This window comes from Cataglyphis hispanica, chromosome 2, assembly GCF_021464435.1.
Source record: "Cataglyphis hispanica isolate Lineage 1 chromosome 2, ULB_Chis1_1.0, whole genome shotgun sequence".
In the NCBI taxonomy this organism is placed as follows: domain Eukaryota; kingdom Metazoa; phylum Arthropoda; class Insecta; order Hymenoptera; family Formicidae; genus Cataglyphis; species Cataglyphis hispanica.
The window spans coordinates 4,294,530-4,319,825 of NC_065955.1; the positions used below are offsets into that span (position 1 = coordinate 4,294,530).

General features: G+C 32.2%; 2 protein-coding genes, 1 long non-coding RNA gene and 2 other non-coding genes across 6 annotated transcripts in view; 2 read left to right on the forward strand and 3 right to left on the reverse strand.

Moving 5' to 3' along the window:
* Positions 1 to 23,513, reverse strand: part of LOC126859006 (uncharacterized) — a 63,913-nt gene extending 40,400 nt beyond the window's left edge. The window contains exons 1-2 of one of the 2 annotated variants that reach the window (XM_050609840.1): positions 23,025 to 23,513; positions 4,376 to 4,627 (exon numbers count right to left, since the gene is read on the reverse strand). In XM_050609840.1, the coding sequence (XP_050465797.1) occupies positions 4,376 to 4,600 (225 nt within the window). In that variant the 5' untranslated portion in view covers positions 4,601 to 4,627; positions 23,025 to 23,513. Of the gene's footprint in view, positions 1 to 4,375; positions 4,628 to 11,755; positions 12,016 to 23,024 lie in introns of those variants that run through there. The other variant, XM_050609841.1, reaches the window with a different exon arrangement.
* LOC126859068 (uncharacterized) lies at positions 2,418 to 3,805 on the reverse strand. The gene is made up of 3 exons (XR_007688750.1): positions 3,586 to 3,805; positions 3,257 to 3,525; positions 2,418 to 3,044 (listed from the first exon to the last, which is right to left on the reverse strand). It is a non-coding gene; the product is annotated as an uncharacterized LOC126859068 (long non-coding RNA).
* On the reverse strand, positions 6,643 to 6,714 carry Trnae-cuc (transfer RNA glutamic acid (anticodon CUC)). The gene has a single exon. It is a non-coding gene; the product is annotated as a tRNA-Glu (tRNA).
* Positions 6,813 to 6,884, forward strand: Trnae-cuc (transfer RNA glutamic acid (anticodon CUC)). Its single transcript has one exon. It is a non-coding gene; the product is annotated as a tRNA-Glu (tRNA).
* LOC126856937 (pyrokinin-1 receptor-like) lies at positions 13,630 to 14,651 on the forward strand. The gene is made up of 2 exons (XM_050605964.1): positions 13,630 to 14,338; positions 14,428 to 14,651. The coding sequence occupies exons 1-2, from the start codon at positions 13,630 to 13,632 to the stop codon at positions 14,649 to 14,651; spliced, it is 933 nt and encodes a 310-aa protein (XP_050461921.1).
* Positions 23,514 to 25,296: the final 1,783 nt, after the last annotated feature.

The window sequence follows — 25,296 nt, forward strand, 5'->3', positions numbered from 1 at the left end:
TAACTAAATTAAAACAAGAAACTTCATATAAAAAGCCGAAAAAAATTCCCCAAATAATTTATATTATTGATATAATTATCAATGTTTTATCCACATACTCAGAGTTTTTTGTATGAGAGTCGAGAATATATAACGTAAGCTTTAATTGCGTGTAAATTTAACTATCTTAATGGATTGTAAAGGATCTAATTGTAATGTAGAAATCAGATCATCGGATATACAGAAACTGCGTAAAGTAGACGCTTGGCGTACAATCGGCGACAAATAGTAGAGGAGAAAAGCAGCGCATTGTGTTTCATACTATGGGAACAATTGTAGCGTGAGCAGAATAAAAGGTATTAAATGTGTACATTAGAATCGCGGACCGCTTTCCACCCTTTTACGACGCCGTGTTGAACCAATTAGAATGGAAACTCATTCAACCTAAAAGAGTTAATTAACGCGATAATACTTATACGGATGTGAGTAGGGTAAATCCTTCCGGATTAATGCGGCAAATGTGTTAATCGATAAATAATATGCGTGCCAAGCAATATTGTTTTTTGCAATTAATTACGATTGGCAATGGTGAATATCAAAGCTACGTTTCTCTTTATAAGAATGATCGCGTGAGGAACCTTGAACCTTAACTAGGGCGTGGATGCAGGAAACGCGAGAACGTTAGTACACGAATCGCCTCGAAAAATAAATAAAAGACTAAAAATGTAAACGCTTCGCGTTATTATATGCTTATCGTATATCAATATAGTTGATAAAATAAAAATTAATTTATATATGTGTGATATTTATTAAATTTTAATTAATTAAATTAAAAAAATTAATGCAATTTGATAATGATAATTTTATTAACATAAGACAGATGGCATTAATCAATTGGTGCACAGCTGAATATAGCTCCAAATATAAAAATAGCTTAATTGCTTCCGGAAGTTTTGTTGGAATCGACAAGTTGTTAGCTTTCATGACAGGTGTTACGAAAATAATAACAGGTTACATATGCCATTACTACTGCACGTGCATGTATAAAGGGTTAGCATTAACTCTCAGTGAATCATCCATTTTATATAAACGTCGTATTCACGTGCGGTTGACTGCAAAAATTTTTTGCGGAATATGAAATATATATATATATATATATATTTAATTTAAATAAAAAGCGCTTTTTTCTCTAATAAATTTTAAACTTTTTAACAAATATACTGGCAAACGCAAATTATGCAAAGTATGCAAAAATATAAACCAGCGACAAAGTAACGTTGCTTGGACATCGCGCTACACCGTTACGTACGGTAATCAAGATAAACAGCTAAACAGAACTCTACTGTCTCATACCAATTCTTTCTCTACATTTGTAACGGAAAGACAACACTCGCCAGCAGTTTAACAGCAAGGAGAATATATTTTCCCGCAACTTTCCCAACCAAACGAGTCATCATTTTATTCACTATTGCAATTTTAAAATTACAATACGGAATTGTACATGTATGTGAATTTAACATCCTATCTCTCAATGACATATCAAAATTTTATAAAAGTCCTCGACTATTCAAAGAATCTCCGGCGCGTTCGATAAAACTGTGAAAATAAATTTTAATTATTTGCAGATTCTATTTATGTGCGAGAAAGAAACAAGACTTTTTAATGTTCATATCTCTTTAAATTTTGAAACAAATTATTACAAGAGATGAAAATCCGATTAAGCAAAGTTCTATTTGCACAAAATGCAGGATCAATAAGAAACAGAAGCGTAAATCGATATCGCGTAACCTTGAAAGTCCGTAGTAGTCGAAAGATATCTTACACCTATTGTAAGAGATTCGGATTCACCGTAACCTGTGATTTTCTTCTGATCGTCAATAGTTTATGCGCATTCCGACGTGATCGTCCAACGATGAAACGCTTCTTCGCTCAATGATTCTTCGATTGGTCGACAATTTTTATGAGCGCGCAAAACATTCAACATCTTCGATGCGTGGAAACAATCCAAGAAATTGCAATTGTTAAAAGGAAAGTATGCAGCCGATCAAAATTTAAAGTTAGATTTTTGCTCCGAATAACATATCGATTTCGCATCAAAATATTACAAAATATGACAATTATTAATAAAATATAATTAAATTCAAATTTAAGATTAAAATGCAAAATTGGATGATCACACGAGTTTTATAGAATATTCCGCGCCCACATTCATACTTATCTGTTAAAGATTAATAATACTTATCAAGAAACGCTTGTTTAACATAATCATCGTAAAACAAACGTCGGGAACGCGTATAGTACTCGCTCACACGACATTATCGTTTGCGGGCTTCGTGCTATCATGACGTTATTCGTGCTGGTGACTACATCACCAGAGGATGGGAACGCCGGCTACATATGCATTTTTATCACTGGCGTTACTCACCATGACTGTCAGTCTGTAAATGATAACGCCGGTATTTACAGATTGTTAGACATTTTGACGAAAAACGAAAATGCTCAGCAGGCCGTTATATGCGCAGTAAGTATCGGGATAATCCAGCAAACAAGTTTCGTATTATTGTTTCGTCAGTAAACTCGCCAACGATACACTGGGTACGCTGGGTACACACAATCCTACAGCTTCTCTTAATCTATTTCGGAACTTTACAAGCCGATTAAACGGTCTATCAACATCGCGCAGAGGAAAATTGCGACCCGGAAACGCGATCATATAGCCATTCAATAAACAATTCGGCTCTGCATTTGTATCTGTAAATAAATTTCTACTTGTCTATCGGTTGCGTAATTATTAAAAACAACGACAATATTTTTACGCGATTTTGTCGCGGAATTAATGAATAAAACAAATATTGTCGATCGTAAATGTCAAGAAACTATTACTACGATCACGAGAAGAGCTCCTCGATAGCGTCGATGTCGTTTATTTTCTATTCGTAACACGAGACAAAGCAGTTACCACACCCTGGCCGCGTGCGCAGTTTGCGCTTAAAACACTTGTATCACGTGTCACGTAAGCCAAGGTATTGGTACGCGTGCCTCATGTTGAACGACCTCGGACCTCGCTAATAGAAGGACAAAACGTTAGTTCTCTTAGATTAGCATTTGTATTTTTTTCAAAATCAATCTTACGATACCAATCAATATATTATGTGAGAAAATAAGTTCTCTAATCAGTCATGAGAAGAATCATTTATTCGTGGTTGAGGAAGCTAATTAAATATATATTTCTCTTTCTCATAAATGGATGTAACAAATATAAAAATAAATATTTTACCTGAGTAATAAATACGAGCGTTGTAATTCTAGAAAGTAACTGTCTCTTCAAACTTGTTCAAATCACATTTAACACGATACTAACGAGCGCTTCTTAATAAGTGATATGAACAAACGTGATCTTTTCCTCTCGTGGTTGATGTCTTTAATTGAATAAAGTAATTACATTGCGAAACGCGCTATATAATTACTATACATTAAAAAGCGAGAAGTTTAAGCCGGAAGAACCAATGTGCTCACGAAAGACTTAAAAGCAATCTGACGACCTGCCTAAAAAAAAAAAAAAAAAGATTTCACGTATCCTGTCACTTAAGAGTCATGAATATTTACGCATGCTTCGAAGACTCCTTAGGACAGCGAGTTTAAAGATTTGATGATGAATCGTGCTCATAAATGGGACGACGAGACTCGTAAAAGTCTTCGAGAAAATAGCGAACAGGAATACTTCTTGCTGAAATGATGTCTCTCGAATGTCAAAGACCGCAGATTTTGAAATTTTATTTGTATACAAATGTATATATATTTGACTTTTACTTAAATATTATTTATATTCCTCGCAAACCCGAGATCATTTTTTGCAATTGCTTTATCACTCAGATTTAAAATTTTCTGATAAAAAAATAACTGAATATTATCTCAATTTTTTTTATACTTAAATATTAATTGCTAATCAGTTCATCAATTTATATTTGATTAATTAAACTATTCATAATTGATCCAATATAACTTTATATGTAAGATATGTTCCAGCGCCTATCTGTTCCAAGAAGATTGGAGTAACAAGCTGGAGCAGCGGGTTGCATACGCTCAAGGCGCCCGTTTGCTTTCAAAAAACGCGTATAATACTCGAGAGAGAGAGTAAAAAATTGTTGTATTCAAAATAAATTCTATATAAAACAGATAGATTATAAATATAATACACAGACACACATGCACATTATTATTACAATGATATTAAAATATTACATCCTACATGTATCTGTCCCGCAAGATATATAAATACTCTTTTAAATATGATTTAATAAAAAATGTATATAGAATTTTAATTATATTTGATAAATTAAGATTTGACGATATTCGATATTTAGATGCAAATATTTTAATAAAATTTTTTTCTTACTTGTACGGCGCTGTTGAGGAAACAATTATTCTGCCCGGGCCCATTGAGGAGGCCTTTCGTGCTGGTGAAGCTGCTGTTGTGCTCTCGGTGCGGTGATTTTTGACAACTCTGCACCTGTCCTTCCGTCTGATTTCCATGATGGCATTGTGTAGATTGCAAATAACCAGCAAAATCCACTGTATCCTGGGATGCAGCCTGCTGCTGCAATCCCATTGTAGAAGTCATACTCGACGAATCTCAAAGTAGAATCATCTGGAAACATTCGAAGTAAACATATTTATTCGTAAAAATATTTTATTGTATTGCAAAAATAAATTTTGAATAATTACAGACATGTACGATTTATTTAAAAGATTAATGTTTCTTTATAATAAAGTATAAAAGTAAAAACGTAAGAATTTTTTATGAATAATAAAACGTATCATTTCAAGATACTTTCAATAGTACCTATACAAAATTTTATTGCATTGCAAATCGTATACGCGAAAAGGAAATCTCTTCTTTATTATATCTTAAGTTATGGCAGTGAACTTATGTCATAGTATTCACGAGAACTTAAAATCACATTAACGAGGAAGCTGTAAAGTATGACCGAGAGAAAAACAAAAAAGTTTACATATATACGGAAATGCATTGTAAAATCTTATGATCTTTTTTATCTCCGAAAAGATCGATTATGTATGAATATTAATTTATTACAATTTCAATTCATCTCTTGAAAATTCTTCTAGATGAGTTTCTTACATTTTTTTTAGTAATAATGAGATCGACTAACGAGTGAAGAGACAAATATCACTCAAAGTGCTACGAAAAAAAAAAAAAAGCGAAATCATCATAAAGAATCATATAGAGGGTGAAACGCGCCGAGAAAAAGACCAGAGAAACGCCGTAATAACTAAATGCTACGATTGAGTGGACGATGTTAATTTCGAGGACTCGAGAAAAGTGGTCGGAGCGATACGTGCTTGAGAGCAGGCCTGGCGCCAGCCCCATCGTCTTGTGGCTTTCAGACTCCGGATACTATAATACTCTGGTCACATTTCTTTCCCGACATCGAGGTTCCGCCATACTCGACGTTACGCTTGTTATGAGAAGTCGACGAAGGAAAGCAGACATAACTTGACTATATTTATATGTTTTCAAATTCAGAAACGACGAAAGTCGTACCATGCGCTCTGATAACTTATGAATTAGGTATTTAATAATTGAATTTTTTCAAACGCGATCAACTCTAAATTGTGTCTTTATTTTATTACTAATTAAGATTATTCTATACACAAATGCTCAATAAATTATTTAATTAACAATCACTTGTATTAAATTTTTAATTTCTATAGAATCTAGATATAAAAGGAAAGTGGATTTATATATAAATTGAATAATAAACAATAATACGTTTTCTCGATCATTCGATTGTATTAAAAATTTTGGGAAAAGGCAACGCTAAATTATCGAAGATTAGCAATTGAACAAATTAGTACTGATCGCGTAATGTCGACGAGCAAAAAGTTGATGACATGACATCTATTACGTGGTTATCGTATTGTATTTTAGTAGAATGGAAACCATCAAAAGGTCCAGGAAATGGAGCACAATAATGATACCTAACAATTTCATTGATCCATCGCTTTTCACGATCGAAATTGCACTGATAAAGGACAAATCAAGCGTAAACTCATTTGCTTTTGCGACTTGCCACGCCTGTTGTAAAATTCCGAAGGAGTTATAACGAACGACATTTATATCTCCAATTGGCCATGTGCGAATAAGCCGACCGGTTGACCTCCCTACGTATCGTCCCGCATTTACTGTCCTTGGCATGACGCGCGAAAGGAATTTTCATTTACGCGGCACGGAACGCGTTAACCAAGAACATGCCGATTTCACGCCCTTCAAAGTCGCTGCATGATAGCACTAAAATGGGCCATTGTCATGAACGGATCTAATTTTAGATAACGCCACCAGAGCAGAATATGTCAACGACGACGCGTCGAACGTGGTAATCTTCTACACTCGACGAAAGCATTGACGCGTCGTATTATTAATAGTTCAACGTTAATTATTCTCCAACTGTTTTCAAATTGCAGTTAAAATTCTTGTTTTATTGATTCATTATTCAAAACTCCATTATATTGTACCGTAATCCAAATTAATGTTATATTTTCTTTTTAATTTACAAAATTTATAAAATACATATAAATTTATAAAATATATAAAACACTTTTTTATCCCATCTTCGAATAAATCTCATATCAGCAAAAAGTATTTTCCGGTACCGGGAATCGAACCCGAGCCTCCTGGGTGAGAGCCAGGTATCCTAGCCACTAGACCATACCGGATTACGAATGCAGGGTGTCCTGACAGTGACAATGTGTGAGAGAGAAATGCAGCTTCTCTCATACTGTCATCAAGACGCACGACTGCATCTCTATCGTAATCCGGTATGGTCTAGTGGCTAGGATACCTGGCTCTCACCCAGGAGGCTCGGGTTCGATTCCCGGTACCGGAATCTATTCTTTTTGCTCAAATTTAATAAAATATTTAATCCCAATATTTTAGAATTCAAATCGAGAAATTTAGAAATTAAATTTATCAGGAAATTTGCATACTTTGTAACATTGCAATAGATTAATTATATTATTTAAATATCTGCATTAAAATAATATCATTTTCTTTATAAATTAGACTAAATTAAAAATCAATTATAAATATAATTAGCTAATAATATAATTAATTATATTATTTAAACATAAAAAAAATTATAAAACACAGAGAGATGAAGAAATAAAATAAATAATTTTTAATAAAATATGTTTGCTTATGCACGACTGAAATAGTTGTATATAATAGAATAAGATCTAAATATAATATCCATAACTAATAAAAAATAATAATAAGAATAAAGATTTTTTTCTACGCACAAATTTTGTTTTGTGTAAATTTTGAATTATTAGTGTAATTTTTGTTAGCTACATATATTGAAACCTCTATAATGAATATTACACGATTCTTTGCAGGTTCCGAAGTGTGGAGAAATTTTCTGAATGACGATGATCTTCTCTCCCTTTCGCTATATATGCGTGTTATGCGTACTAACGTAACGCACCTTCATCGTACAATGCACGAAAGCGTGCTTATTATGAACGTGCAACGACGCTGTATTGATTTCTTTTGGTATCCGAGACGCGAAACTTTTAATTTTTTTTTTTCACGAACATCGCGCCAGTAATAACGGTACGCAATTTTCTTGAAAAAAAATGGAGGGTAGACTGTAGCTATGTGCGAGTAAACTTGGTAACTCTTGGTGCTGAAAGACAAAAATGAACAACGAGGGAAGAGGGAGCGCCGTGAATTACGGCATAAAGTTTAAACGCGTTGCTATCGCGCAGTTATTTTCGTTGGCGTTTCGTTCGCGACATGGTCCCGGCCTGGGGTGCTGAAGAAAAGAAGCCTCGTTGGAGGCGGCGCGTCCATCCAGTCGAAAGAAAAATATGCAAATTAGATTGCGCTGCCAATTCGACGAATTTGACGTGTAGAACGCGTTGGCGAATATCACTCTGACTGTAAAAGTCTAGCATATAAATAAAATAGCATAATAAAAGCTGTTTGGTAAACGAACTGAAGAATGAAGATTGGAATTCTGGATCCAAGAAAATTCTTATAATAATTTTTATTGTAATCATCGAGATGATGTAATAGGATTTGATATATAGAATATATTGTTTAATTTTCCTCCTTTTTTTACTTCTCACCCCTTTTACGCCTTAGATAGATTTCTCAACGTCAGTTATTATCGCGAAGTATTGCAACGTTTTTGCGAGCGTAGCGCAATGAAACTTGTTCCCGTAGTAACGACCGCAGTCAACGCAAATAACAATACATGAACATTGCGGATGAAGAAAGTTGGCAGAATTTGCCGCGGCGAAAGAAAGCCTTGGCGATGTTCATCGCGACGAGAAAGAATGGGACGTTCTTCATTCGCAGGAATAACTGGCTTTTCGATTGTGGTCCGCGGTTTATGCAGCGGATGCGAAATAATGAGAGAGTGAAAATCATTTTTGCAGAAATTAAACATTAATGATGATGATGTAGTATTGAATGAAGGATTTTGTTAGATCGCTTTCAACAATTATTGTAACTTGTAATTTTAAAGAATTTTATTTTCAAGAATTTTATATATATAGAAATGTGTGTTTCTCTTTTCTCTCTTCCAATAATTATTTATAAGAATTATAGAATTATTATTATGGGATAGTTACATATGTATATACCGTGTGAAAAGAAATGGTTCAATAAGATTTTAAATTTGCAACGCATATTTTCTATTATATATAAATATCGATTTAACGTTAGACATTGCGCAGCACGGGAATATCCTTGTGTTTCGCTACTTTTCGTTTCAACCGAGCTTTCGCAGTTTACGTCGTGAATAAAATCCGCATGTATTTTCGTCGGTAAACGCCTACAAATTAATTATGAATCACATTGTACTTCAGGACCGTGTGAAGCGAGTTAACGTGAGTTAGTTCCCGGTTTATCTGCGTGGCTTTCCTCACCAATTATTATGGCTCTATATTTACGTTTGTGCGAACATGACGAAGTACGGGAATACACCTTACAGCGTCTTGAACGTCTTGAAAAGATGCGAAAATGGATAGGAAAATAAATAAATGAGATTGAAATAATAAAAATGATGATAAAATTAATAATTTAAAAAGCGTAGGCAATTTAATGACGATTTCACAATTGTTTTATAATAACATGATATTTATGCTCGTGATAACAAAAAAAATCGAAGATAAAGGGTAGGAAAAAATTATCAGTGCGCTAATTGACAGATGATTGAAAATGATTGATAAAAAAATATCGCGTATGATCGAATAGAACAATATATCCTGAAATAGACGTAAATTCTCGTGCAGTAAAAGGAGAGAGAGGTACTACTCCGCGTTACTTCGTAAAATAGAAAATCATAGTAAAGATTTTTCTCCGAGAAAAAGATTGGAATAAAAGTATCCTGAAAAAAATCTAAATATTGTATAAACTAAAAAATGTTGGCCTTAAAAATTGGAAGAAAAACGCTCATTTTATATAAAAGTGTGATTGACGTACTAATTTCACAGGTCATTTTTCTCCACCAAGATTTAAGGATTTTCTGTGATCTCTTTGTGGTATCAAAATTTTCTATGCCAATAATGCGCAAAGTAATCGATAAATTGCAAATTATGACGCATCTATCAAACCTCGAATTTAGGAGCTTAAACTGCCAAAAAGGATAAATTCAACTTTTAATGTGTAAAAAAATAATTTACATAAATGTCATAATTTTTGATTATATTATGTTAATATTTCAACTACGCATGATTTTATATGTTTTTATGCAGTTGATTTTTGCATGCAATTAAATGATAAAAGCCTTCGAAATCCAATCACAGTTTACGGCAAATTTGATCTTTGATATGAGCAAAAGATCTTGAGTCACTCGGCTCTTTCTTCGGGCTTCCAAACGACTTCAAAAGCGATTATTGTAATTTACTTAGGGTGCGCACAGGTGCGCGTTTCTTTTTCCAAAAATTGCCTGTAATCTGTAGCCGAATTTCTCAGAAAGCTACTTTTGTATTCGATGTGCAATTGTCGATTGAAAACATACGTTAACACATTAAATTGCACGCACGACCGCGTAATAAACATTAGAAAAAAATTATCGTAAATATATATGAAAATATTTTCTCTACATCTTTTTATGCTTTGATAATCCAAAAAGTAAAACAGACAAAATCAAATATATTTTATAGATATATTTTTATCAAAAAATTCCAAGATTATCCTTTTAAAAAATCTTAAAAATAGATTAAAAATCATTAAAATATTATATGCATTTAGAAAAATGTTTTGTCAATTGTTTTATATAAAAAATGTATTATAAATATAAAATGTTCAAAGAATGTTTAAGATTTTTAAGATATTATATGATTCCAACCATTTTTTTGCGCTGCAATCAAAACGCCAACCTCACACATAAATCCGCACATTTTTTCAACGATGCACCTGCGTGCAAAGTATCGAATGTAACTGAGCTGTGCATCGCGCTTGCGGTCTTCACTGTCGGAAAAACTTGTCTGACTGGTCATGCATAAAATACATCGAGTCTATTGACACGAGGACCAACAGGAACAAAGCACTTGGAAATGCGCGATATTGCGGTGAAAAACGTACGCGCTTTTAATAAATTATCCTTTTATAATATTACCGCAACGCGGAATTTACATAACGTGAGTTATCTTTTTATACCTCCGTTCTAAAAAAAACATCTTCAAATTCATAAATAACGCCATAAATAAATATCTAAATATATGCTAAATTTTTATATACTAGCTATAAACGAGCAAATATTCATTCATAAAATCACAGTGCACGCGATCAATGCGATGATTTAATTCGCGTGGTATGCTAATTCATAAATAATACAGATGTAGGAAAGAATGCGTAATAGTACAGAGTGACAGTATAATCATGATTGATTATATGATAAATGTAGAAAGGAAACGTTGTCATGGGATAGTTAGCTTCGTCTAATGGTCGACCACACAACATCGTGCGAAACAGGTCGACAGAACTTAACAGGTGTGACATAAGGTGCGCCACGTGTGTCTAATATCTAACATCTAACTAGTCTTAATATGAACTTTTGCATGAATTGGCAAATCGATGATTAGCAGACTAACTCAATACATATTTCTTCTATACGTACACGCAAATATAAAGTATGCTATTATATATTTATGCGCAATATAATTATTATATATATTGATAAAAATTAAAAAAATAAAATAAAGATAATTTTTTGATACTCAAAATAGAAATTATTTTAAAAATTATATATTTTTTAAAAATTAAATTAAGCAGCGCACACTTAAATATAATGTATTTTATTGTTTGTCATCGCTTAATTGAAATAGATGCTCAGAGAAAAGAAAAGATATATTGAAATGCGCAATATGATATTTATAATATTTCTAGTTATTGTTAAGCCATGTAGTAAGCGACAAACTTTATGGAAGATATGAATTGAATACCGATCGCACTAATTAACCTATTTCATAAACTATAAACATGTTTTAATATAAAACTGTGACAAAGATTTAAAATCAATAAAAGATATTTAAAACTGTAATAAAAAAAATGCAATATAATTATAAATAAATAAAGAAATCACATTATAAAAAATAAGAATAATTAAATCATAACAAAAAAATAATCACTATCAAATATTCGACTTTTGTCAATTTATTTTTTTAAACAGTTGTGATATTGAAATAGCATGATATAAGTCTTTTATTAGATCTCTTTATAACATTCGAACATAAGACTATTTTACACCTTTAAGATCATCATTGGAATGTTGTTACTCTGCAGCGATAATACAGCTCGCTGGTTATTATGGAGCTCGAAGCCTCCCCAGGATCACTCGAGTTACGTCGTAATGATGCTCAGACCGGCGAACCGGTTGTGGCCTCGAGGCCCTTCGGCCCTGCCACCGCACTTATTTGGCCCCAAGATCACCCTCTATCACTAACCCGATCCCGAAGCAGACGAAAATAAGAAGAAAAGGGCACGAGGAACCCGCAAAAATTAACCACGCGCTCCCTCGCACCTGGTCCAAAGATGAAAATACGTAGTCAAACTGGTTCAGAACTCCTTGCCGCAAGGAGAAGAAGCTCTGACCAGCTGCGAAGTTTTATAAATGCTTCTAGTTATCATCTACATCTGAGCAAAGATGAAGTCTATAAATAATCATCATTGCATAAACATGTAAGCAAATATTACTATATGCATAGACGCGCTATAAATAATATATGATGCTATGCGTTGCAATATAAATTTTCCGTTAAAAACTTAACCGTTTAATATAGTTTCTATAATATAATTCGGAAATTGAATAGATAGAAATATTGCGAATATAATGCGATAAATATTAGCCGTATCGATCCGACTCCGCCCGAATAATTTTTAATTTGTTTTATTCTCTCGATAAGAATGGATGGCACACCCAACTTCTTTTTCTCGATAACGTGTCAATTGCGAGCGCCTTTGGAGCACACAATGCGCCAGACGATCGCGCTCAATTTTGCAGGAAGATACAAAACCCCGATGTGCCAAAGGGGTTGAATTTATAAATCCAACGATAAATCTATCAGAGGTAAAATCTGACCGATATCGCGTTCATGGCTTCTTGCCAGAGGCGTCCTGTAAATCTTATTGTACAGTCGTGTGCAGAAGTCTCTCTCTCTTTCTTTTTTTTTCTTATTTTGTTCTTCATCTCTTCTCTTGTTCGAATGAACGAGTCGTAAGAAGCACAATTTATTTAAGCATTGTCATTTTTTTATTTGCTACTTGGTCGTTATTTGCAGCCAGAAAGCGAAGCCCTTCCAGCAGAGTCGTCAAGGACACTTCTTCCTCATAAATAAGGAAGTCCATAGCTTCTTCGAGCGAGATGTTGAACGTACTTTTATGTTCACTCTCATATTTTATTATTCAAATAGCTAACCCACACAGCAATATATTATTAATGTAAAATTATAATAATATAAAAATTAAGCAATGTTATATTTATTTGCATGAAATTGAGTAAATTTCAATATTTTCTCGTTTTTATAATAAATGAAATCCGATTCGTATTAATAATTTTGGCAAAGCAGAGAGAGTGCCTATAAATATTATATATGTATATTTGTCAAAATAATAAATTTATTCCATCATTGTAATCTATTTGATATATATATATAAACACCGATAAAGATAAAGCGCGATTTACACTTCGTTAAAGAGCCACTCTATTAAATGAAATGGTTACGTGTCAGCAAATTGTGTAATATCGTTACTTGCTCGGCAGTGTCCGCCTATGATGTAGGGCATCACACTCCCATAGGGGAAGGTAAATATGTAGGTGGTGATTCTACAAACTACCATCATATGCGTCAGTCAGTAATATGCGTGTAGATCGTTGAAGCAGCATGTGCCACCAATTTGTCGTACATTTCTTTCATTGCTTCTTCTATAAATCGTAAAAAATTACACACGTTAAAAAACTCGAAAAAGTGTATAAATTTTTTAAAAGCAAGTTTGTGCATATGGAATTTTTTGAAGTGCACGATTGATTAATAAAAGATTTAAATTCATAGATTATAACAAGCGATAAATCTAAGTGTGATAAAAGGCCAAGGGTGATCGATCTTTTTCACACACATTATATCATGTTTAACAAATATGATATAAATGAAATTCACACATATCTAGAGAATCCATTTCCGCGTATTCCAATGAATATTGTAACGACAAATCCTACCAAAATGAACATCATTATACCAATCATATCCGAGCCTGTGCGCAATATCATGGATTTTACGCTGCTAGTGGCAGGTACTAGCTTAAATGCTTTACTAGGTTTCATTATTGCATCAAATTCTTCCATGTACACCTCTGCGAACTGCTATATAATAAGCTTGGCGTTATCAAATTTGACAATCCTACTCGAACCGCTTCAGCAAATGTTTCGCTGGATTTTCGATATAGATTTGATGATGAATCTCGACTACATATTTTTGGTGAGCTTCGGCGCATCCATCCTAACAATTATAATATTAAATATCGAAGTTTACGTTGTCATTTGTCAAAAAAATTGGCACTTTCGCAAATCACTCGTAAAAATTTCAACAGCTGTAAAAGGCATATTATTCATATGGATAATGTGCGTTATGGTGACAGCTATGGAACTAAACCTCTACGATCATTATGAGAAAGAAGTTGTATACGACATTTATGTGTCATCCACCGTTATGTTTTTAATATTCCCTTGTTTTATTTTTATTATACTTGACTTCTTCATTTTGTACGACTTAATAATATCAAAATTAATAATCGGAACATGGCCAAGCAAAGATATCGAATGTTTCGTTCTTTTAGGTAAGTGGAAATTTCATTTTAATGTAATGTAATTTAATGCAAATATTATTCAAGCACCTATAGATTTCGAAATAACATCTATGTTACAGTTGGTATTACTATTGGATTTTTTCTAACTATGATACCATATCGGGTGGTGAGAGCTATTGCTCTTTTAACATCGGCAACGTCTTGCTGTAGCGATACGACGATAGAGATAGTTTATACGATGGTTAAAATATATCCGATGATCCTGCCAATAATATGTTTCATAGCATGTAAAGAATATCGTCAAGCACTTGGAGTAATGCAACATATTACTAAAGAGCATTGAACATTTATAAATTGCTACTATTCTCTGCTAATTAAATTTAATACTTTTTCTATTGCAGACAGTGCTATGTTGTCAGCGGCATCAAACTTCTATCATAATATAAAGAAAAGGCAAAAAAATTTCAGATGTTCCAACAGATAACGATACGTCAAAGCACACTCCATTTGGACTCATCTAATCTGTTTTATTACAAAGATTGCAAAGATTTCTTACTTTTATCGCGCTTTTGAATAATTTACTATTCCTGAGAAGAACTTAAAATTCACGTGTGCAATAAGCAAGTACATCCGCTCTCATGAAAGAAGAAAGAAGCGACGCGCGTGCAGAGTCTGCACACAAATTTTCGAATTCACTGAGCTCTCTGTATGCAAATTAGTTCCCTTTGAAGTCTCTCTTCCAAGAGCAAAAGTCGAAAACCAGCATTGTACTTACGGCTTCACTTATCTATATACTTATATAGATAAAAAGATGTATATTTCATTTTCTGTAAATTATAACAAATATTTTTTAAGTTATATTTTTGCCTTCTAATTATGCAGATATACAATGCTATTATATTTTTGTGATATTATTGAGTGAAATATGTATGATACAATAAAATATGCATCAAATACATGATAAATAAATTTTTTGAAGAAAAATTTAAACCATCAATATATTTAAACATTTCTTTTATATCACGTATTCAATGCGTGCTTCAATTAAAATTCAAAACATTCCCGTAAAAAACAACATTTTCTTAAATCCATTCAGCTGTAACACGACATTTCCTTCCTAACGACAAGCATTTATCAAATCAAGGATAAAACCTCGAAGTGTTTATAGCTATAGTCTGTTTGGTTTCTCGATGATTAGGAATTCCTCTCACGACTTCGTTTTGTATTCCCTCCTTCACGGCAGCATCCAAACGAGATTTGCCGATATTTGTAAAGATCGGACTGTGTATTAAAAAAATTATATCGGATTGCTGGTAAAGATCCATTCATGCTTAAGTGATTATAGTATTTTGCGTATTAATTATTCTTTTTAATCAAAGAAACAATTTAGTTTTATATTTGTATCTATAATTGTATCTTTTAATCTCACGATATCCTGAGAAACCGTAGAGACTAAAATTAATAAAACTTTTTTAAATTATTTAACTTTCCATAATGTAAATATTAATAATGCCACTATTTTAGAAATAAAATAACTTTTTACAATAATTTTTTTTTTATAAAAGTTTCCAAAAATCGAAGACAATATATGATTTTTCTCTCCCTATCTAAGTAATTTGTGTAAAATATATTGCTAATACGAAATATATATTCTACATGTCATTACTGCAGAGAAAAAAAAGAGGTCACAAAGAATCAGCAAATCGAGCCAGAACGATTAAACAGAAGTTTCCCGTTTGATGAATGAGCTCTATTTTTTCCAAAAATGTACACTTCTCAAATAGCTAGGCTTCGTAAAATTTCAATTTCAATTTTACACTACAATTAACAATAGATATTTCTCATTGTGTGTATAGTGTACAATAAATTAATTATAAAAAAATGTTATTAATTATAAAAATAAATATTAAATTAATAATATTAGTACGTAAAATTATAGAAGAGAAAAACAAAAAATGTATACGCTTTGCAATAAATAATTACACTTTTAGTATATATTTTGTAAAAGAATTATTAATATTTTATAAGATATTCAATCATATCTTTCTCTCTTCCTCATTATATAACTATTATTTAAAAAATAGATTTTAGTATAAGAAATACAAACATGCTTAGAAAATATTATAAAAACTTAGAATCACCCAGTATAATTTTTATAATTTTTAATTAAATAGTGCTGTTTGCAAATGTTACATTGTTCGATTAATGTGTAAGTATGAAAGAAACAAATAAAAAATTTTGCCATACGTGCCATCTAACTTTCTCCACCGCTTATGCCATGCAATAAAATTGGATCTATATCAATTCTTTTTTTAAACCGCGCATATATCTAATTTATTTTTAAATGCACATAATATCGGAAATCTTGTTTTTTTTTTACGTAAAAAGGTTACTTTAAAGAACTTAAATTATGAACGACAAGCTCGACCTTGCGGTCCAAATGTCGCGACACTGTTACAAACGAGTTGCTCGCGACGATGCCAGTCTATGACTGTGATTGGCGCTCTATAAATATAAACGAGGGATTTAAAAATGCAGTGATAATAATAGCCACCGCTGTCTCGTAACTGTATTAAAATACATTTTTAGCACCTCGTCCTGTTGTTTCAGATCATGGTGAGAATTACAAAATGTACGAAACTTATCGAAGCGTGTTTCAACGCAGCGAAAATTAAATCGGGTAAGACCGGAGTTGTGCAGGTGCATATATGCATATGCATAAATGCATTGTAAGAGGTAAGATAAGAGAGGAAATAAGAAGAGTGATAGACATCGTATTGTTTACGATAGCCATTGGAACGGATTCACTCGATACGTTTTTGAATGAAACGATCGAATAACGTGAATAGGAACTCCATTCACACTCACGGTCGAAAAAAAAACAGCGCGACTGTATCGATTGCAATCAACATCGAGTTTGACGAGGGCCCGCGAACACCCAGAGCTTTGTTCGACTTGCATCCCCTTGCACTCGAAATGTGTACGTGGTCTTAATTATTAACCATCCGGCGCAAGACGACCTAGCGTGTGCTTCTTTATGATGCGCTCGGCTTGAAAAGTAGAAATGCAACGCAATAAAAAAAATTCGAGATAATTCTGACAATAAATATAAAAGTTTTAGAAAAAGCTTTTTTTATTCACGACGACGATTGTTTTATGCTATGGTTAAAAAATCGCGATCGCTATAAAATGAAAAAAGTACGGCGGTACTGACAATACTTTACCAAACACATCAATTGTGTGTGCAATTTATGAAACATCTTTACATATTTCTTCAACGTAAATCAACGCGACCTTTATTTTCACGCTAGGTAATCCAAACACCGATAAACCCCTGCGCTTGTACAACGCGGGAAATGTTTTATCAAGTGCGGGTGTATCTGAAAAGGCTCGAGAAATTTCTATTCGGCGCGCAGACGCTCCAAATAATGAGTTTGGAAATACGGCGCCAATCTTACACAAAACTTCCGTCTCGTCCAGCACGATAACGGATTGCAGACCGCGCGTTGTATACTCTATTCTAATAAATTAAGCAGCTGCTACTAAAAATAATTAATATAAAACTTTTATATACATGAGAAATGATTTTAGATTTTAGCTGAAATTTGTTTGTATTTTTTTATAAACAAAACATTCTTATTTAGCGGAATAAAATAAATGACAAACAAATTAAGAAGATATTAAAAAACAATAAATATGAATTTCATATTTGCTGAAAATGTTGAAATAATGTTCTCTCTATCTCTCCTTTTCTCTTTGCCTTTCTTTCTCTCTCTTCAGACATCATCCAAATCAAGCTTACCGACAATACAGACAAAATCGTCTCTGTTGGGAAAATCTCAAGAAATTTTAATAAAATCATAATCAAAAAATCCTGCCTTTATGTTTTCTTCAACATCTTCCCCTTTTTCATATTTATCAACCGCAAACAAAATAAAGACTTTATACAACATCAACATTTCTGATGAAAAAAAATTAGACCAAAATCTGCACAAAAATAGCAAACAATATTAAGAAAAGTTATTTTATCGGAATAAACAATATGCACATATACAAAAGTAAAGTATAATAAAATAGGGAAAATTTTCTAATTTTCTAATTTCTAATACATAAGAAATTATTCAAAATAAGATATAAATTATACGAATTATCAAATTACTTTATCGCGAATAATTAAATTTTTATGATCGTCAACTCGAAATTAGCCTAACTTGAATGAAACTGGCTGACCTTATTTTATACTGCTGTTGATTTCGTCATACACGAGATACATCGCTTTCACAATTAAATTCTTATCATATACTCTTGCGGTATATCTACTTTCCAAATTTTCTACAATATTATTTGTACCGATCAAATAATTATGAATTAATTATGAATTTTGACGAAGTTTGATACATCGATCGATTTTCTTTGACATTTTGCATACCGATCATACGGCGTAGATGATTAAATAAAAATCAATCCCTCAGGCACAATTTTTTTTTCCATTCTCTCGTACGATTTCGCAACGCATCGATAAAGATTAAAAGATGATTGAATGCCATATAAAATATGCGCATTGCACTATGATAATATTTACTCATTTATATTCATACGATCTGCAAAGCGGTATATCATGGAATTAAGACGATAAGATCTATTATTTATTGCAAATTTTAAAAATTATTTTATTTAATTAAATTTATTTATAAAATTAATATGTCTCTTTCAGATTTCATATTTTTTTAAATTTAGTATTATATATATATATATATTATTATTATTATTATTATTATTAATTTTGTTATTATTTCCATTGTCTGATTCTGAAATCATAAATCTATGTCACACACATACCTACCATTGAATTAAATCGCGAAATACCTGCATTATGTTCAATGCACCGCGTCTTGCAACGAAACAACAGAATCGAGAAACGATTTATGCATTCAGAGGGAACTTGTATGAAGAAATGAATGGATCTTTCGTCGCTGGGACGACTAAGAAGTTGATGTATGTCTCCGCCGTGCGTTAAAACGCAAGGGAAATTCCGCTGTAATGCGATAAATGAGACAGGGGCTTTGTCAGTGAAGAATCTTCTAAATTGTTTCTGGCTCTGTAAACGTAAAATAAAATAACTATGTAACAAAAGAGACCTTATAAAACTTCAACAATTGTAAGTGCTGAATTGTACTTCAATATTAAATATAACTGTAAGAAACAAAAATGTGGGTCACAAAGAGAAACCTTTCTTTCTAATTAAAATAATACCATTTTTGAAGAATTGTGTTGAAATCGACGAGCGAAGAATTAAATCTTTAACATTATCTTGTAAAAGACAGTAGCCTCCTAGGCGTCACTCTAAAGCTCAACGATCAATGCACTCTCGTGACACCTTGTATATACCCATAGCCTAAGGCAATGCATGGGTGGGCGTTTCGCGACGAAGCAACATACACAGAACCGAGGAACGTCAGCGATTCTATGCAAACGCAGAGTGTGCACAGAACGGAGCGCCCTGTACAAATTCTTTACTTTAAAAAAATGTTCAGCATGAGTCAGACTGTAGAGAACGGAAAGGATGCTGCGTGAATATTTCGACACACGACTATTTATACATGTACTTCGTTACAGTCATATATACATAGGTCTGATTCAAAATTGCATTTAAATGTTATCAAATAAATTGTAATAAGTTCTTAATCTCTAGGACCCACTCTTAATTAAAACCAGATAATTCTTATAATGCAGAACTCTTATAGTATTTTTATAATATTTACATCTCTTAATGTATTTAATAAATATATTTAAAAAACTCTATCTTTTTAGTCATAAAAATAGATAGATGTCAAGCTTAATTATTAATTTAAAGAATACAAAAAAAAAACATCAAATAATTTAGATTATCATTTGATTACCAATCCCCGACTTCTTAGTAATTATCAATAACATAACATCCGTAATCGCTTGTTCTGTAAAATAATTTAAGACTGAACCCAGCTTATCGACATTTAACGGTAAATATTGTATCTCGATAAGAGCGATAAAGGCGCCACACGCTCCTTTGATTTAATTAGATTTTAATGAAGACGATGTCTGATATCTTCTCTGCAACAAAACGACTCTCCTTTATTCTCTATTCTGAAACGCTTCAATTGTGACATTCTTATAAAAATTCTATTCAATACAATCTAGTATTCAGAAACAAATTAAAAAAAATAAGCGAGAAATAAAATACGATAAATAGCAGCTATCGTATTAATATCGAATAACTGCGGAGACATTAAAGAGAAAAGGTCATTTCCAAAGTAGTTATAAAGTTTTTTTTATCAATATATTGTGATTCAAAAAAATATTATAATAATATTACATAAAGTAAAATGTTAGAATAAACGCAAAAGATAATATATCAAATTATATGATTCTAAATTTGAAATGCATTTTCATAAATCAATATCCTGAATTCTTCCAAAAAAGCATTTCAAAATATCATCAAAAGAAGCATAGTTTATATTTACAAAAAAAATACCACATCGGCAGTTTTGTGATAAACAATAAAACAGAGAAATAAAAATATGTTGTTTAAAATGAATTATTTGCAATCAATATGATTCAATGTAGTTATTAAAATATAAAATATAAAATTTTCTGCTTTGAAAGAATGTAAATGTAAATCGCTATAATCTCTATATATCTCTTAAGAACTTTTGCAATAATGGACTTTTGTGAGGTTCGTCAAACTTGCGATATATCGTTTGAAATCTTCTTGCGATACATCGTAAAAGTATGAGAAAAGTTAGAAGCAAATGTATATAGTTAAAAATATACCGAAGTAGATATTGCTTTTAGATAGCAAGCAAAGCACTGTCTTTTCAAACTTATTTATATCATAAATAAAAAAAATCTAAAAAAAAATACAAAATAAAAAATACAAAATTCAATCTATATCTTTCTGAAAATTGTTGTAAAAAAAGTTGTAAATCGCATATATCGATATATCTGAAATATAATGTTAAGATAAAACAAAATTTATCGTATGATTGAACAGAGTAGATGATTTGCATATGATTTGAGGAACTGTCATCATGTCTATGCGAAGCAAATTCCATTCATCGCATTTTGTATGCGAACGTCGAATAAAAGTACATGGTGGTACACGTTAAACGGCTCATTGTTTTCGAGAAGAAACAATGATGCGTGGGAAAATCACTGACTAAATTTTCTCAATGACAATGAATCAAAAAATTGAAAAGAAGTTTGTATCGCAAAAATGATCGACTGTGCTCATTTGTCATAAATACGACGTCGTAAAAAAAGATACTATTTGTAATATTTATTTCTTGCTGCCTCCGTTAAAACATCTAGAATACGTTTTTAATTGGATGTCTTAAATTACGTTTATCTTTTCAGTGGTATCTCAAGTTGCGCATACAGTGCGCACGGTAAAATGGAATAAGAGTGTACACAAATGATTTTACACCACGATAGAATTTCCGAGATTTCAGATCCATTTAATATCTTAGAAAATAATGTACGCGTTCCTATTTTAATATCATTTGTTTTTCATTATATTTTCATGTGTTAAATAATCTTGAAAGCTAATATATGGCTGCTAATTATCCATCATTTATATTTGACAGTTAAACAAATAACTTTATTTTTAGATATACTACAATTATACGCGTAGTTAGACTAAGCAATTACGGCATTAATTGCGCAGACTGCAGACTAATGGAGTTCTTTCCGCGCAATAAACCGGTTATAATCGCATTACTATCTGACAGTAATCTTGAGGTTGGAAGATTGAAGTTTGGAGTTTGAATTAGATTTCGCTCGAAATATATAATGTTCTAGATCGTAAAAAAAAAGATTTATATGTGTATTAAAGTGTAAACAATATTATTTACAAATTAAGATATTATTTTTTAATTATTAATAAAATTAAATCTTTTTAAAATATCAAAACAGCTCTTTTACAGATATTATTTACAAAGATAAGTTCTAATCCTTAAATTTATCAAGCATACTTTTTGTTATCAGATTCACATGAAATGTCAGTTTTATTTTTTTTGTTTATATAGCTGTTCCGTATCGTCTATTCAAGCACGATATCATATATGCAAGAAATAAATGATGATAATTCATATCTTACCGAAAATGCAAGATTAAATTGAATCAATCTTCCGCACCGGACATGCAATGCGATTATGTGCGACATGTTTTCTGCAAGGATGTCATTGTCGTACTATGTAATCAAGGTCGCTTATCATCATGATCATGGGATTTAAATTTCTGTCATTTTCGCGCGCAGGTGGCCCTCGCTATTTACGCAGTTACGTTCTTATTAGCGCGCATTATTGCGCAAGTATATAACGATGCAACCTTTTATTGCAAAATTACAGCCATTAGACTTGTATAAATGAATAACTTTCACGTATTTCTTGTGTGTATTACATACTTAAATACTATATATACTTGAATGAGAAATAAACAATAAAAATAATGTTTTTAATTATTACATTCAAAATATAAATCTAAAAATTTGCTCAAATACATCAAAAATATAAACAAATGCTTCACAAAATATAAACAAATGCTTCACAAAATATAAACAAATATACGTGCTCATCAATATAATAATACATTTCCTGAATTATTCTCAAAATTATTCAAATATGCAAATTTCTTTGTACAATACTATATATCAATTTGAAAAAAAAAACGACACGCTTACCTTTACTGAATTTTCATCTCGCGAATTCAAGGAAACGACTTTCGTTATAAAGTTTCCGCGTCGCATCGATAATCGTTGATTGACAAGCAGACACGTCGTGGACAAGCTGGACAAACTGGCTGGACCACAATCGCAGTAATATCGTTTCGCCGATAATTCAAACCACGACTTGTGTCTTGCCGAGTGATCGATAAAACATGCGCGCCGATCGATGAACCGCGCAAATTCGCGCACAGATCGTCGAAGAAAATGTTGCGAATTTTACGAACGTTAATATCGATTTTTGCGATGTCAATCGTCACTATCACTAACAAGTAAACGACGCTTTCGCGCTTAAAAGTTTCGATATCGGACGCCGAACGTCATCGTTGATGGATCGCGATCGATTTTCACGTCGATTTTAATCCATTAATCGCGACAAGCTGAAAAACGAACTTATTCGACCGTGACCAAAAAACATCAATCCCTAACCATACGATCAGTCGCGACAGTCGGCGCGCACTGATGCGGCCGCGGAGAGAGCCACGCGACTCGGCGCGAAAGCGAGGCCGCGCAAGATGGCCGCCGGCGGGCGCGCTTTCGTATTGGTCACATGTGGATTGTATACATAACACACGCATACATTTTAAAACTTTTTACAAGCGTGAAATGAATAAATAAAATTAAAACGTTATTGTTACCAAGAGTATCAATATTATTAATATTAACAAATTATTATCAATATTAACAAATTGCGAATCAAAAGTGTGAATCGATATTTTGAATTTTTAAAGCATTGACAAGCGGAAAGGACGATTCACGTCATTCGTTTTTTACGCAGCATTGTTTTCAAATTAAAAATATATATGACGCGTGTGGCAGAGGATTCTTAATAAAATATACACTTTATTCTTCTAGAAGAAATATTTTGAATAAAATATTTCAACTAATATACTAAATTTAATTACAATTTTTTAATTTTTTTTTTTATTAATGCGCAGTTTAGAATAGGCTTTAAAAATTATTAGGAATTAAAACTTTGCATTTAATACGATCTACAATGTGTTAATATAGTGAGAGTTGAATCATAAATAAATCTTAAGAAAAAATGCATCGTTACCTTTTTCAAATTTCATTCTGGCAAGAGAATTTTTACATGCGTGCATTTTTATTAATAATTATTCACGACCAACATCACTTTTGATCGACAAATCTACTTTCCCAATTGAAAATGATCTCTACAACGGATTGAAAATCCCGTTTAATCGCAAAAACTATTAATGCTCCTCAAGGATCAGAGGCATTTCCAGGACGTTCGACCCTGAAAGGAATGTGAGGTAACTGCAAATTTCCGGTAGGCGAGATTCTAAGCGGGATGGGCGTATACTCGTTCGAATTCACTCTATCTGTCTATCCATCACTCTATCTCGCGTCCTTCTACTATTGCTCTCGCAGTTGCCTCAGGCATCATTCGCTTCCGATGTGCAGCTTCTTCTCTTTTATTACATTATTCGATTGCAATTACACGGCGACGCCTTACGCGAGATTATCCTCTCTCATTTTCTTTCGCGTGCGTAAGCTAAATATCACCTTCGTTGAACTTCGTTTCGAATATTTCAATATCATATGTGTATAATCATGATGTCGGAAATATTTCGTTATATGGAGTATCTCTGAAAAAATTTTTCGAATTATTTTTAATTAATTTAGATTTAAAATTAGGATGCATTACATTGAATTTATTTTTATATTATTCATAATTTTGCATTAATAATATAAATTTAAATTAGCGAAAACTAAGTTTCAAGAATATAAATGCATAATATAATTATTGCGCAATTAAAGTTTTTTTTCTGTTTTTATGGAAGAGCGCAGAACATTTATTTTTCTTAATTTTAAGATTTCTTGACAGAAATTCCACGCCCGATATCACTCTTCCTTAATCGAGAAAAACTTGCTCGACGCGATTATTATCGCCTGTTTCTGCAACAGGTGTGCCAAGATCGTTAAGTGGGTTGTAAAAGAGCGACGATTCGCGGTATTATATGAACAAGCGCACGTTCGTGCACACGAGAGCATTTATATAAATGCATCCCCCATGACCATGTACACATTCTAAATATATGGCTATATTACATTGCACAGTCGAACGGATGCTGAAAATCATAAACATATTACATTCTGTCATTATGGATCGTGCTAAATCGTGATTTACTCCGCGAACGGACAGAAAAATTACGACATATCCCTATACAAGAATGCAAGATACAATTACGCTACGATATCTTTATAA